The sequence below is a fragment of the Bos indicus genome, chromosome 1 (assembly GCF_029378745.1).
Source record: "Bos indicus isolate NIAB-ARS_2022 breed Sahiwal x Tharparkar chromosome 1, NIAB-ARS_B.indTharparkar_mat_pri_1.0, whole genome shotgun sequence".
Taxonomy (NCBI): domain Eukaryota; kingdom Metazoa; phylum Chordata; class Mammalia; order Artiodactyla; family Bovidae; genus Bos; species Bos indicus.
Window position 1 is genome coordinate 21,959,420 of NC_091760.1, and position 15,100 is coordinate 21,974,519.

At 35.1% G+C, this 15,100-nt stretch overlaps 1 protein-coding gene across 7 annotated transcripts in view; it reads right to left on the bottom strand.

The window, feature by feature from the left end:
- USP25 (ubiquitin specific peptidase 25) overlaps positions 1–15,100 on the bottom strand; it is a 160,381-nt gene that overhangs the window by 70,648 nt on the left and 74,633 nt on the right. For all 7 annotated transcript variants that reach the window (XM_070786349.1, XM_019962511.2, XM_019962685.2 and 4 more), the window contains 3 exons: positions 9,624–9,761; positions 7,015–7,091; positions 1,256–1,329 (listed from right to left, as the gene is read on the bottom strand). In XM_070786349.1, the coding sequence (XP_070642450.1) occupies positions 1,256–1,329; positions 7,015–7,091; positions 9,624–9,761 (289 nt within the window). The remainder of the gene's footprint in view (positions 1–1,255; positions 1,330–7,014; positions 7,092–9,623; positions 9,762–15,100) is intronic.

A 15,100-nucleotide genomic window follows, 5' to 3' on the forward strand; every position in this document is an offset into this window, starting at 1 on the left:
TACCCTACCTCAGAGTCACTAGTCTAAAAAAATGCACTAGGAAGATATATGTAAAAATGACAAGAAAGTGCTCTAAAATATATTGTTAACAAAGCAAATACACAGTTCACCTGGAAATGTACCGAAATTACATTTATACAGCACAGCAACATTGAAACAACATACCAAAACCAAGTACAAAGACTTCAACACTGATGGAGAAATGTTAATAATTCCTTCTAAGAATCCACGTAATATAGACAGACGTGCTCATGACTTGTACAATATTATCAACAATGCACAAACTGATTAGAGCTCCTCAACTTCTACAGATAGTGTTCTACTTCAAATAAAAACTAGTATGACAGTATGGACATCCTAAATAGGAATACAATTCACTATATAAAATATCCCACTCTTTATATAATGAATATATAGCATTTGAGGCAAACAAAATGTACTGACAGCTCAGAATAACCTTTAGCGCATCTAAATCCCAAGTTGTCTCTGCCTTTTTCCAAATCTCAAACTATAAAATCATATTCAAACAAAACTTCATGGCAATCCATCACTTAAGATCTTCAAGAAAAAGCAAATCCCCGAACTTTCAAAAGTTGATCCATAGGACCAATTGGGAAAGATAGTTTTTCAAAAATGTATGCTTTGAAACTTAAGTGATTTTATTACTTGACATATATTTTATGAGTCAGTTTTCCTGCCCTGTTAGGAAAACCAAAGAGTAACTCTTTAGGCTGGATTTTGACTAATAAGAATATTACCACTTTTAACTGATTTTTTTAAAGATAAGAGTACAAATCTTCCTTGAAAACTATATTCTAAAGAATTTTATAATCACCCCCTAAATGGGAACTATGCTAAATTGCTAAGTATAGCTTTTAACTTGCATAGACATGAAACCCTCAAAAACAGTGATCATGATAGCAAGCTCAGCATTAAACTCTAATATTATTTTTTAAAAGGGCACCAACTGCCACCTTAACAATTAACAGTATCACAGAACTTTTCCCAAGGAAACAACATCAGATCAACATTAACTGAGTATTAATTAGCATGCGATAATATACTCTGCACTTTCCTTTATGCATGTAATTCTTTGCTTTCTATATAAATGATTAGCATTAGCAATGTTAACAGAAACCACCAGACATAGGAAGTCAAATTAAAAACCATTTCACAAATAAAGTCACTATGTGACAAAGGACCTAACAATGAATAATATCTCAGTTGTAGTAAAGAAGTAAATATGCAACTATACCTTCAAGCACTCCCACAGCTAGGAATCTTCCATAGAACAACTCTACCATGGGGTTCTTTGGCTTGTCTTCATCCCTAAAAATCACATTAAAATTATAAATGTGACTACAATTTTTAATTTTTAAAACTGCAATAGAGAAAACATTAAAAGAACAGTAATAGATGCCAAGACAGTAACGTTTATGTGGTCATTATGTGTTTGGCTCTGCTATTTAGTGTTGAGCCAAGATACTTAAATTTATTCTGTTTCTTCACGTGTCAACTGAGGATATTAAACTCACAAAGCTGCTGTAAGGGTTAAAAACTGTGTGGGACCTCACTGTAAGAAGATACGAACCTAGTTTGTATTCACAAAGTGCCTGATCATTCCATTATCATGTAGGGCTTTTAGTCATACAATACATGCTTATTTGGACTTGCTGAGAAGGAGGAAAAACCATTCTTGCACACTGGCCATTACCAGTGAAATAAAAAAATACCAGTTTTGAATCAAGTAGCTAAAGAGGTACGCCAATCTTTTGTCAAGTTTCATGTTGCTGGTAAAATTAGGCATCTGTGAATTTTCCAAATTCTTTAACATATAAATTTGTTTTATTATTTTTTTTTTTTTGGCCTGAAGCAAGCAGAAATTTTTAACTTTGTCTTTAATATTTTGTACCCTGTGATCTAAAAACACAAAGTTTATCTTGGCCTTGGTATATAAAAGTATGTTTTATCCACAACTGTACAGAGACTTTTTCTTCATAAATTTTGTGTTTAAATTAATAAAACTGATTTACTTTTTAAAAAGAGAGAAAGATACTATTTGTCTCTTGAAGTGTTACATGCACCCCCATTTAAACCATAAAACAATTGGAGGGAAATACTTCACTTAAGCCTTCCAACAATTCTGAGGTAGCATGGTGGTTATTAGTGCTGTACAAAAAGATTTCCAGCCTTCTACTTTCAGATACATAGTAAGAAGCACTTTCCGATCTACTTTCTATTTAAATTTGAAAAAAAAAACCAAAAACCTGAATTGTGATAAAATACACACAATATAAAATTTACCATCTTAACCATCTTTAAGTGTACAGTTCTGCAGTGTTAAGTATATTCACAACTGTTGTGGAACCAACCTCTAGAACTAATTTCAGCTTGAGAAACCGATTAAACAATTCCACATTCCTTCCTCCCATCAGGCCCTGGTAACCGCCATTCCAACTTTCTGTTTCTTTGAAAGTGACAACTCTAAACACATCATATAAGTGAAATACAGTGGTTGTCTTTTTGTGACCAGTTTATTTCACTCAGCACCATGTTTTCAAGGTTCATGCATGTTGTAGCATGCGTCAGAGTTTCCTTACTTGCTAAGGATATTCCATTGTATATGTATACCACATTTGTATTTCCATTCATCCATGGACATAATCAGTGACTTTCAACATTTGTCATTGTGAAGAATGCTGCTATGAACATGAGTGTGCAGCATCTCTTTGAGACCTTGCCATAAATGCTTTTGGATTTAAATTTAGCAGTGGAATTGCTGGATCATCATGTGGTTAATTTTTGCTGTTCCGTCTTTATAAATGCAATTGACAAACAATTTTAAGATACTCGAAGTATACAACATAATGATTTGATGTATGTATACACTGTGAAAGGAGTCCCTCTATCAAATGATAATTCTACTATTAATTTTTTAAAGGAATAACCATAATGTTTTCCACAGCAGCTGCACCATTTTACATTTCCATCAACAGTGCAAAAAAGTTTCAATTTTTTTCACATTTCAATACTTGGTTATTTTCTTTTTTTTTTTTGTCATTGTTGTTTTTATGCTTTGCACAACAAAATGTGAGTGGAGGTAATGTGTGTCATTTCTGGTCTGTAACTTTGAGAGCCAATATATTTTTCATTGATGTAGTGATCCCAGAAGGCTGGGATGAGATGAAACCTCTGTCATCTGATATGGGGAAGAGGAAGAACAGAAAGACTGTCACTCTTGATGTAAAAGTCCACAAATCTTTAGACATAAAGATTAGTACCTCCATTTTCATGCATCATACTCCCGTGTACTGGGTTGGTCAAAAAGTTCGTTTGGGTTTTTCCGTGATATCTTACAGAACTTTTTGGCTAACCCAACAGAAAAACAACATTCCTGGATTCTCTCCTTATTTTCACACACATATTACACAGAAAGAGCAATGACATACCAGGTTGATGTCTTTGACAGAAGAAACTGTGTAAGAGCAGCTGTACTAATTCTGAATGCTCTTTCCAAGTACCTTATCAATTCTTTGTATCTAAATTTTGGTCTTCTCTCCACTGACCTGCAGGATGCACTGACCTTCCCTAAGGAATCAGGCTGACAAATTTTCCAGAAATTCTTTACCCTGTCCTTCTTTGCAAACTCTCAGAGGTCTTATTCTTTACTGTGCATTTAATCTTTGAATCTCAGGGACCCAGACTGTTGTTATCAACAAAAGTGCAAGGAACACAAGTGAAGAGCAATTTAAAACACCTGAGACTTCTATAATAGAAATGATATATCCACCACTTGTATGAAGAAAAGATAGACTGACGCGAATATCACAAATATCAAAGGCCAAAAGACATCATCAAAGAAAACTTGTATCAGGGACACCGCAGCCTCAGGAATCAGGTTGGTACAGAAAGAGTTCAAAGATGTAGAGCAACTGATACAGTACGCAGTGCTTCCCAATCTTTTAAACTTTAAAAAGTTTTAGCTCCATAAAGAGTAAAGCAAAAACAAAACTACTGAGAAATAAATGAGAAGCGCTTCAAGTAAGGCTTGTGATTTCAGATGAAATAGGAAAGTTCTAGATTCTTTTAAAACAGTTTTAGAGAAAGGAAAGAGAAAACTTGTTAGTTCAGTTCCGTTTAGTCGCTCAGTTGTGTGTGACTCTTTGCGACCCCATGGACTGCAGCACTCCAGGACTCCCTGACTATAACCAACTCCCGGAGTTACTCAAACTTATGTCCATTGAGTCGATGATGTCATCTAACCATCTCATCCTCTGTCCTCCCCTTCTCCTCCTGCTTTCAATCTTTCCCAACACGAGGGTCTTTCCAAATGAGTCAGCTCTTCACATAAGGTGGCCAAAGTATTGGAGTTTCAGCTTCAGCATCAGTCAGTCATTCCAATGAACATTCAGGACTGATTTCCTTTAGGATGGACTGGTTGGATCTCCTTGCAGTCCAAGGGACTCTCAATAGTCTTCTGCAACACCACAGTTCAAAAGCATCAATTCTTCGGCGCTCAGCTTTCTTTAGAGTCCAATTCTCACATCCATACATGACTACTGGAAAAACCATAGCCTTGACTAGATGGACCTTTGTTGGCAAAGTAATGTCTCTGCTTTCTAATATGCTATCCAGGTTGGTCATAACTTTCCTTCCAAGGAGTAAGCATCTTTTTATTTATGGCTGCAGTCACCACCTGCAGTGATTTTGGAGCCCCAAAAACAAAGTCTGCCACTGTTTCCACTGTTTCCCCATCTATTTCCCATGAAGTGATGGGACCAGATGCCATGATCTTTGTTTTCTGAATGTTGAGCTTTAAGCCAACTTTTTGACTCTCCTCTTTCACATTCATCAAGAGGCTCTCTAGTTCTTCTTCGCTTTCTGCCGTAAGGGTGGTGTCATCTGCATATCTGAGGTTATTGATATTTCTCCCAGCAATCTTAACTCCAGCTTGTGCTTCATCCAGCCCAGTGTTTCTCATGATGTACTCTGCACGTAAGTTAAATAAGCAGGGTGACAATATACAGCCTTGACGTACTCCTTTCCTGATTTGGAACCAGTCTGTTGTTCCATGTCCAGTTCTAACTGTTGCTTCCTAACCTGCATACACGTTTCTCAAGAGGCAGGTCAGGTGGTCTGGTATTCCCATCTCTTGAAGAATTGTCCACAGTTTATTGTGATCCACACAGTCAAAGGCAGTCAAAGGCTTAAGCACAGTCAATAAAGCAGAAATAGATGTTTTTCTGGAACTCTTTTGCTTTTTCGATGATCCAGCACATGTTGGCAATTTGATCTTTGGTAACTTGTTAGTTATTAGACCAGAAAAGTTGACACTCCAACCCAAAAAAATTTTTTAGAAGTAAAATGAGTAAAATAAGGAAAGATCTCCAAAACCAGAAAAGAATGATTCTTTCAGAAATAACCAGGATTCAGGAAACAGCCAAGTGGCAGTCTAGAGAGAGACAGCCATCAGGGAGCTGTGTTGAACAGAGGCTACTACATGAGGTGATTACAGAAAGTCTGGACAGATTTCAGAGGAGGAACTAGGGACTTCAGGGTAAAGTACTCAAAGAATTATAGAGATAACTCCAAAGAGACTCAGCTTCCATAGATGGGGATACAGATAGCATTCACACTCTGAGGAGATACGCTCAATAAATTTTGGGGGTTGGAACTCTAAGGAAAAGTACAAGGAACATGAATTTTACTAAAGAGGAGCCAGGGTGGACAACTGCAGATAAAGTTCACACACAGGCTGTCTCTTGGTCTGACAGGACAGAACCCTGGTGGACTTCTGCAACACAAAAGAGGTGAAGGTGGGCAATGCCTGTGTGAATAATAAACTACTTGGGCACACTCCTAACTCATATTTCACTAACTCTCATTATGACAGACCTATTAAGACAGCATAGAGGGATAGGGCAGAAAACAAAGTCAAGCAACAAGAGAGAGAAGACACTTGGCCATCAAACAGAACTGGTTCCATACAAGGTAGAGGTTTAGAAGCAGGTTAAACTATTAAGAATTCAGCCAAGACCTCCTTAAAAAGAATGGGGGGAAAATGTAACTGCACCTTAAAGAACTATCCCATCCAAAAAAAAAAACCAGCAGAAAGAAATATACTAAAGGCCTAGAACATTCAAAAGTTGAGAAAACAGCTTATCATAGACATGATGATCTTTACTGGAGCTGGAACTCAGGTTTCAGAAAGCATCAACAGCAGATTCAGTTCACCATCAGGATGGGGAGATTTACCAAATGAAACTAACATAAAGAAAGAAAATACCTAGAAAGCAGGTTTCACAAGTCTAATCAATTTCATAGCAAAATGCTATGGTAGCAACCATTGTGGCATGAAAATATGTTATTAGAAAGACAGCTTATATTTAATGCAGCACTGAAGGCCAGTAAACTGACGTTTATAAGAAAACTGCAACTTAAGAATTTTGGTGAACAGAAAAGAAGAGTACCAGACCACAACTGTTAGCATCATAAACTTCTTAACATTCCAAAAAGGAAGCAGCTTTCAATGATACATTCTAAGTTTCCCACAACAGAATTTTTCCCTCAGATATTGTAGATTTAGTGCCATAATCTGGAGAGATTTCTTCCAACGTAAGTTTTTAAGTAGTTGTCTAATAAAAAAAAAAATTGGCCCTTAATGATAGACATCCTGGCAGAATTAAAACCATGATGATTTCCTCCATTTATGACTTCATCCAAAGTTTCTGCTACAGTCTTTAGCAACAGTAACTTGAGTCTGGATTGAACTAAGAGCCAGGAACACTAGAGCTGGACTGAAAGCTAAAGGGTTGAAGCTTCACTTTTGTTTTAAACCTCAGCATTTGTGGCCACAAATTCAAAAAAGCTTATATACAGATAACATTTGGGTTTCCATACACTTATCTCAGATTCCTATTTCTCTGTTGACACTGAATACATGAGAGAAAAAAAAAAAAAAGTGTTATTTATCAATCTCCTAAACCCCATAAACTAAACTTCACAGTAACTTACGTCTCTTCTTCAGCTTTCATTTGGAAGGCATCTTCTAACCAATCTAATAATTTGTGTGTAAACTCACTCACGTCTTGCTGTGGGGGAAAAAAAAAATGTCTTATTGATATTTGAGCCTACTAATGAAAACACTGCAACATAAAAGTTACAGCTAGTCTTTTCTAATGTATAATTAACTGACCCCTCACAAAGGTATCATATGAAATGTTTCACATCAAATGCAAGAAATATTTATAACTTAACAAGAACATAAAATCAGTATTTGAGAAAAACAAGTATTATATTCATAATTATGTGACTGAGTTTCACTTTAGGAAGAAAAAATATATATGTATATCTATTGATATATATAAAAACTCATACTCATGAATGAGATTTTTAAAAAGAGTTATTACCTCCCCATAGAGTTCTCTAATGAATCTTTATATAACGAAGGTCCCACATTACCAAAGAGTTCTTCCTTATACAAAATTTATTACTGGCTTCTCTCTTAGAAGGAATATGAGCTTTTAAACAATTCATTTTCTCAATTCAACTGTTACACACCACTTTTTAAGCCATATCTAATCTTACTAAGATATATGTTAACTTGGATAGGTTGAGTCTAATCAATCACTGACTCCCTGATTATCAAGGTCAACCACCTCTGAAGTTCAAACTGAGTCTCCAATCAGAACCAGCAAAAGTTCACCTTCCACAATCCCTTCTGTTGGTTCTAGCTCACCTGACATAGTTACACAGGAGTAAAGCAATGGCAGTTGTACTCATAAACTACCATAAACTTCTTTCAACAATCTGACCTGGAGTACAGCAAACAGGTTTGTATAGAACCTGCATGAAGAGTGGGGTTGAGTGGGAAGATAAAGCAAGTTTTACTATGACTGCCCAAAGACAGATAAGTAAGTGTAAGCAACTTGCTTTTATCAAAGTAGCCCTAAATATAAAACAAACTTACTGTTATACATTTCCACAGGTAGTTTTTTGAAGAGCATCTAGGACAAGTGATTTACCTTGAAAATGTTGAAACTAAGGTCTAGGAAGCATAAATAAATCATTCCAAAGCCATATGAAGACAACCAAACTTAACACAAAAAGCTAGTTATAAACATCCATACCACCCGTAGTGGGTTAAATTGAGGCCTGTCAAAATATATGTCCACTTGGAACCTCAGAATGTGACTGTATTTGGAAAAAGTGTCTCTACAGATGTAAAGAAACTATGGATCTTAAGATGAGACCATTCTGGATTAAGACAGGCCCTAAATCCAGTGATGGGTACTCTTGTAAGGGGGGGGGTGGGTAGGGGGAAGGAGCAGGCGCACAGACGTACAGGGGGTAAGGTCATATCAACACAAAGAGACTGGAACCATAAGCCAAGGAACACCAGGAATCACCAGATGGTGGAGGCAAGGAAGGACTATCTTTGAGGGCCACTGGAGCAAGCACGGCTCATTCAGCCACACCTTTATTTTGAACTTCTGGCTTCTAGAACTATGGGAGAATCATTCTCTGTTGCTTTGAAATCACTCAGTTTGTGGTCATTTGTTATGGCTGTCCTAACTAATATAGTACCTTAAAACGACTTGCCAGATTTTTCTATAATGTTACTTACCCTGCAAGGCTATATCTGACAAGAAAGAAAAAGGTTTCCTAGTTATCCAATGCTCTTCAGAAGAAAATGTCCGGGTGGGGAGGTAAAATTGAAAACAACAACAAACATAAGCAAATTCTGATATGACCACCTTTTTTGTTCATTTATCTTTGCCATTAAAAGCATTTTTTAAAAAGCACAGGAAAAGCAGTGGCAAAATCAGACACCTTTCAGAACTCTCTGCCAAAGACCCTCTCCATACATCCAGAAAACAGATATATATGCAAGCACTACAACAACTACACTGCAAATGTAGTGGAATTTTTAAAATCTCAAGTATCCTCTTTATTTTCTGCCCATTACATTACTATCATCTTATTCAATATTGTTGCTATTATCCTCTGCTACTTTCTTTGCTTCTCTTCTGCTTTCCTTTAATTTCTCTAACTTCTCAAATTATATGTAAAAATGTTGGTATGTTTGTAGACATTTTCTACTTTTATAGGAAATTTTCCAATATTCTTTTTAATAAATTGATAAAAAGTAACCAAACAGCACTACATAAAGATTGGGAAATAAAAGAAACAGTGACAAAGTTAATACCATTCAGAAACAAAGTTAATATCATTGAGAAACCCTTTCTGAGTAGGAGTTTCTGCCAGCAAAAACAGGCATATCCAAAGCACATATACTAGGCTGACACTGGGTTATCACACCTTGGTGAAGACTTTTAATTACACACTTATGAACATTTTTCATTTTATCTGTTACTTTCATTTAGTAATTTTAATTAAAATTACAGCTTGATTTATCATATACTATCAAGATCACTGTTTTTTAATTTAAAAGTAAATCTTCCAAATAATCATATTTTAAATGGTTCCAAATTATTCTTATAAAAATAAGAATTGTTTTGATAATAGAAATGTTATTTTCATTTATCTTTTAAAAACACTGCTTAAGGAAGAAAAAATTAAAATAAAAATAGATAATAAACAAATAAGCACAAAAAAGCTACCTGCTGGGAGTCATTTGATTTGAAAGCATCTTTAAGAATCTCAACTGCTCTTGATGGATCAACATATTTCCTTTTAGTACCAACAAGAAGTGCAAATAGATATCGAAGCTCACGCATAAAAGGCAAATTCCGATGCTCCTATTGAAAAAAAGAAAGAAAAATTCTTAAGTGAAATTAAATTTTTTACTGGTAAAGGGATACTCATTTAAAAATTAACCAGAAATTTAACTAATATAGCTTAAGAATGAGTCCAGCATCATATTATAGAAAAAGAAGAGTGTTGGTTTCAGCTAGGAGTCAGAAAGGAGTCAAACATGGAAACAGCAGAGCATCTAGCTTAAGCTCACAATTTTAGCATAAATGCCATATATTCACAGCAAATCATGTCATTACCCAGCCAAGAATATCCTCATTTATGTCTGTTTATTATAATTCTTCCCATTCAGCAAAGCCCAGCTGCTGCTGAGAACAGCAATAACAAGAGCCAACATTCAATGAGTGTTTAATCACGTACCAGGCACTATTTAAGTACTTTACCCTCAATAAACCCATTTAAGCAAAAAATCCCTCCTCCACCATGAAGTCTTCCCAGGCCCCTCCAAGTCAATGATCTTGTCAAACTCCACATCAACTGAAATTAATGTTTTTCATTTAGGAATGAATCACTAACTGATACTGTTATGTGATATCCTAATTATCAGACTAACATTAGTCAAATAAGAATGTATCATCCTTCCAGGGTTCCTTTTGCAAGTTCACTTTTATTTTTTGATAAACTGTTAAGTTTCGCAAAGACAAGAATATCTGTATATCCTTCACAACTTTTTGCTACACAAAATAAGCATTCAATTCTTTCTGGTTGATTAAACCAAATACTCCAGATGGAACAAAAACAATCGAATATCATAAATAATTCATTTTAAAATAAGAAGAAAATGTTTTATAAGATTGTAATTCACCTATCTTAGTGAAACATAACAAATCAGACAAGTAGTTGTTACTATGGTTAGCTCTTGAAATAAAAATTTTAACAAAGCTTATATATACCATTTAAATATTAGAAAAAACTTTCAAGACTTAATAAAAAAAAAAAAACAGAAAAAAAAAAAAGAAATAGATGTAAGGAAACAAAACTGATTCCAAATATTTATCTGATTTAAAAACTACAAATCCACTATAGCAATCAGAAAGTACATAAAGTCTAACATAAAAATGCTTAAGTTTTAGAAAACATTAAAAAAAACATGGACTTTATTTAAGCATAATAAATTCTATCATCTGTGATAAAGAATAAATGAAAAAGTTTTAAATAAGATAAAAAAAACAAATTCATGATTTTTCTGTGGTACTTACTATTTCACAACAAGGGTTTCAAGACTGTAAATACTAACAATTTGAATCCACAAAGTAATTTTCATAAATACCCTTAATTTCTTGTGCTCAATCTCTTCATTTATCACTACACCTACAGTAAAAACAGCTTGAGACATTCCTTGCCAAGTAACAAGGATGAAAAAAAAATGACTTTTGAAAATTAAGTGAAATTCTGCTAAGAAGTAAATGTGAAAAGTTAAATACACTAATAAAACATTCTCTGCTCTTGGGAATTTCAAAAGACAAAATTAGTGAATGCTGTTAAGACTAGCCACTGCTACTGCTACTGCTAAGTCACTTCAGTCGTGTCTGACCCTGTGTGACCCCATAGACGGCAGCCAACCAGGCTCCTCCATCCCTGGGATTCTCCAGGCAAGAACACTGGAGTGGGTTGCCATTTCCTTCTCCAATGCAGGAAAGTGAAAAGTAAAAGTGAAGTCGCTCAGTCGTGTCCGACCCCTAGTGACCCCATGGACTGCAGCCTACCAGGCTCCTCTGTCCATGGGACTCTCCAGGCAAGAGTAATGGAGTGGGGTGCCATTGCCTTATGTGCCTAAATTATGAAAATATCACCACATATATAAACTATTCAAACATGATTCTTTATCTTTTAACAGATTTACCAAGATATAACTGATGTACAATATACTGTATATTAGTGTACAATTTTACAAGCTTCACATATGTATACATCCATGACTATCACCACAATCAGTATGTACATATCACCCCCAAACTTTCTTCATCCCTCACTCCCCTCCCTAATCATTCCCAAGCAACCATGGTTACTCTGTATTTTCCAGAGATTTATATACATCAAAATTATACTCCATGTACTCATTTTAATCTGCCTTCCTGCAGTCGGCATAATTATTTCGACCTTCATGGTATGTACAATACATTCCATTTTGTTGCTGAGTGGGATCCCATTGTGTGGGCAGAACACAACTTATTTATACATTAACCTGTTCCAGCTGCTGCAGATATTATTGGATACGGCTTTGTGCGGACTGCTACTGCTAAGTCATTTCAGTCGTGTCCAACTCTGTGCAACCCCATAGACGGCAGCCCACCGGTTCCACCGCCCCTGGGATTCTCCATGCAAGAGTACTGGAGTGGGTTGCCATTTCCTCTCCAGTGCATGAAGGTGAAAAGTGAAAGTGAAGTCGCTCAGTCGTGTCAGACTCTTAGTGACCCCATGGACTGCAGCCTACCAGGCTCCTCTGTCCATGGGATTTTCCAGGCAAGAGTACTGGAGTCGGGTGCCATTGCCCTCTCCGTTTGTGTGGACATATGCTCTCATTCCTTTTGAGTCAAGAACCGCAAGGAATTGGTGAGGCTGTATGGGATACATTTTAAGAAACAAACAATTTTCCAAAGGCACTCCATATGCCAGTGAATATGTAAAATTTATATGGAAAATCAAGGGATACGGAACAGCCATAGCAGTTTTACATGTATGTAATATTTTACATATTCAGTGGTAGTGGAATGAGAGTTCTAGGTCCACATTCTAGGTTCACATTCACACTTGGATATGGGCTATATTTTTTAACTTTAGTTCTTCTAGTGGCATCTCTAGTTAAAATTTTCATTAGTCGTAATTTAGACCAGTAACATCAAGCATCTTTTAATGTAGTTATTTTCAATGTTTATCTTCTTTGGTGTTGCAATCTGTTGAGATAGGTTATTTGTCTTACTACTGAATTGTACAAATTCTGTATATACTTTACATACAATTCCTTTTTGTGACACGTTTTGTTATTATATTCTCCAAATCTGTGGTGTGCCTTTTTAATTAATCTGTATGAATTTTTCAAAAACAAACTTTTCATTTTGATGAAGTCCAATTTATTAAAGTTTCCTTGTTTAATTTGTGCCAGTTTGTTGTGGTACTTAAAAAATCTTTTCTTAATTCATAACCCTAAAATTTTGTTTTATCCATTAATTTTTATAGTTTCAGTTCTTTGTTTTAGGTCTATAGTTCATTACATTTTTTTTTTCATATATAATGTCTTGTAGAGGCTGAAAACTATTTTTCTTCCTATGACATCATTAGTTCAAAAGATTTTCCTTTGTTCACTGAATTTTTGGGGCAATTTTGATTAAAACCTATTGCCCCTATGTGTGTTATATTTCTGTACACTCTATTGTCTTCTAATGATCTATATGACTATCTTTTCACCAATAACATAGTGTCTTGATCACTGTAGCCTGATAATTCCTCCAACACTGCCTTTCTTTTTAAAACTGCTATGGCTATTCCATATCCCTTGATTTTCCATATAAATTTTGCAATCTGCCAACTCCTATGAAAAATGCCAACCAAAATTATAACCGTATTGCACTCATTCCATAAGCTGGAGACAACTGATATCCTAACAATACTTACTCAGCTGATTCATAAACATAGTATATCTCTCTACTTCTTTAATTTTTCCCAGTGATCTTCTGTAGTTTTCTGTATCTTTTATCTACTTTCCCTCTAATATTCCATCTTTTATGCTCTTACATAATCATTTTTTAATTTATATTTCCAATTGTGTGTTGCTGGTACTAAGAAATATAATTGATTTTTAAAATAATTTAGTTATTTATTTTTGGCTATGCTGGGGCTTTGTTGCTGCATGGACTTTTCTCTAGTTGTGGCAAGTGGGGCTACTCTCCGGTTGCAGTGCACAGGCTCTAGGGCATGTAAGCTCAGTAGTTGGGGCACTGGGGCTTTGTTACTCTGCAGCATGTGGGATCCTCCCACATCAGAGACTGAACCCATGTCTCCTGCATTGGCAGGCAGATTCTTTACCACTGAGCCACCAGGGAAGCCTCTACAATTGATTTTTGCATGTTTGCCTTGTACCATGTAATACTGCTAAATGATCTGACCCCTTGATTCTAGCACCTATTTTTTGGTAGAGTACTTAGGATTTTCTAAATAGACAATCAGTCGTATACACCAAAAGACAGCTTTGTTTCTTCCTTTCCAATTTGTCTGCTTATTTCTTTTTCTTGCCATATAGCAGTGGTTGAGATCGCTAATGTTTAATAAAAACGTAGTGAGGCCTGACATCCTTGCTTGCCCCTGATCTCTGAAGAAAAGGATTGTCTTTCACTATTAAGTATTATAAATATTTTCAGGTTTCTCATAAATGAGCTTCATCAAGATAAAAAGATTTCTTTCTATTCCTAGCTACTGAGAGAGATTTTGCCATAAATAGATACTAGCTTTTGTCAAATTCTTTTTCTTCATCTATTGAGCTAGTCTTATGGCTTTTCTTGTCTAAATTGTTACTATGATGAATTATATTCATTTCCAAACACTAAACCAATCCTTCAGTCCTGAACAAATCCCACTTGTCAATGAGGTATTGTCCTTTACATGTATTGCATCGTTCAATTTGCCCCAATTCTGACAATTTTTCCTTCTATTATTCATAAGGAATATTGGTCTGTAGTCTTCTTTTCTTGAAATATATATTTCTACTTTTGGTTTCAGTGTAATGTTGGTCTCACAGGGTAAATTTCCAAGTTTTATTTCTTCAATTTTCTGAGAAAACTTGTAGAGAATTGATATTATTTCTTCCTTAAATGTGTGGTATAACTCACCAATAAACTTTATTGCTATTGATTTTATTTTTTGGTGCATAAGTTTGAAACTAAAAAATTATTTCTTTAATATAGAAATACACAGCTTATCTTTTCATCACTTACATTCAATAACCCTTGGCTTTCAAAATAATTGCCTGTTGTTTATAATATTCCACTATTCTCTTTTACTGTCTGCAAAATATGCAGTGATGTGCACCTCTTTCATTTTGGTTATTTGTTTCTTCTCTTTTCTTGTTCAGTCTACCTAGAAGTTTATCAGTTTTACCAATATTCTTAAGAAGTAGCCTGTGATTCCATTAATTTTTCTCTATTGTTTCCCTGATGTCTATTTCATAGATTCATGCTCTTATCTTTATTATTCCTTTCTTCTGCTTTCAAATTAATGATCTTTTTTTTCTAACTTTCTGACATAATCTAATGCCACTAATTTGAAACTCTATTTTCTAATAAGGCATTTAGTTCATATATTTTCCATTAACCACTGCTTTTAACAACAG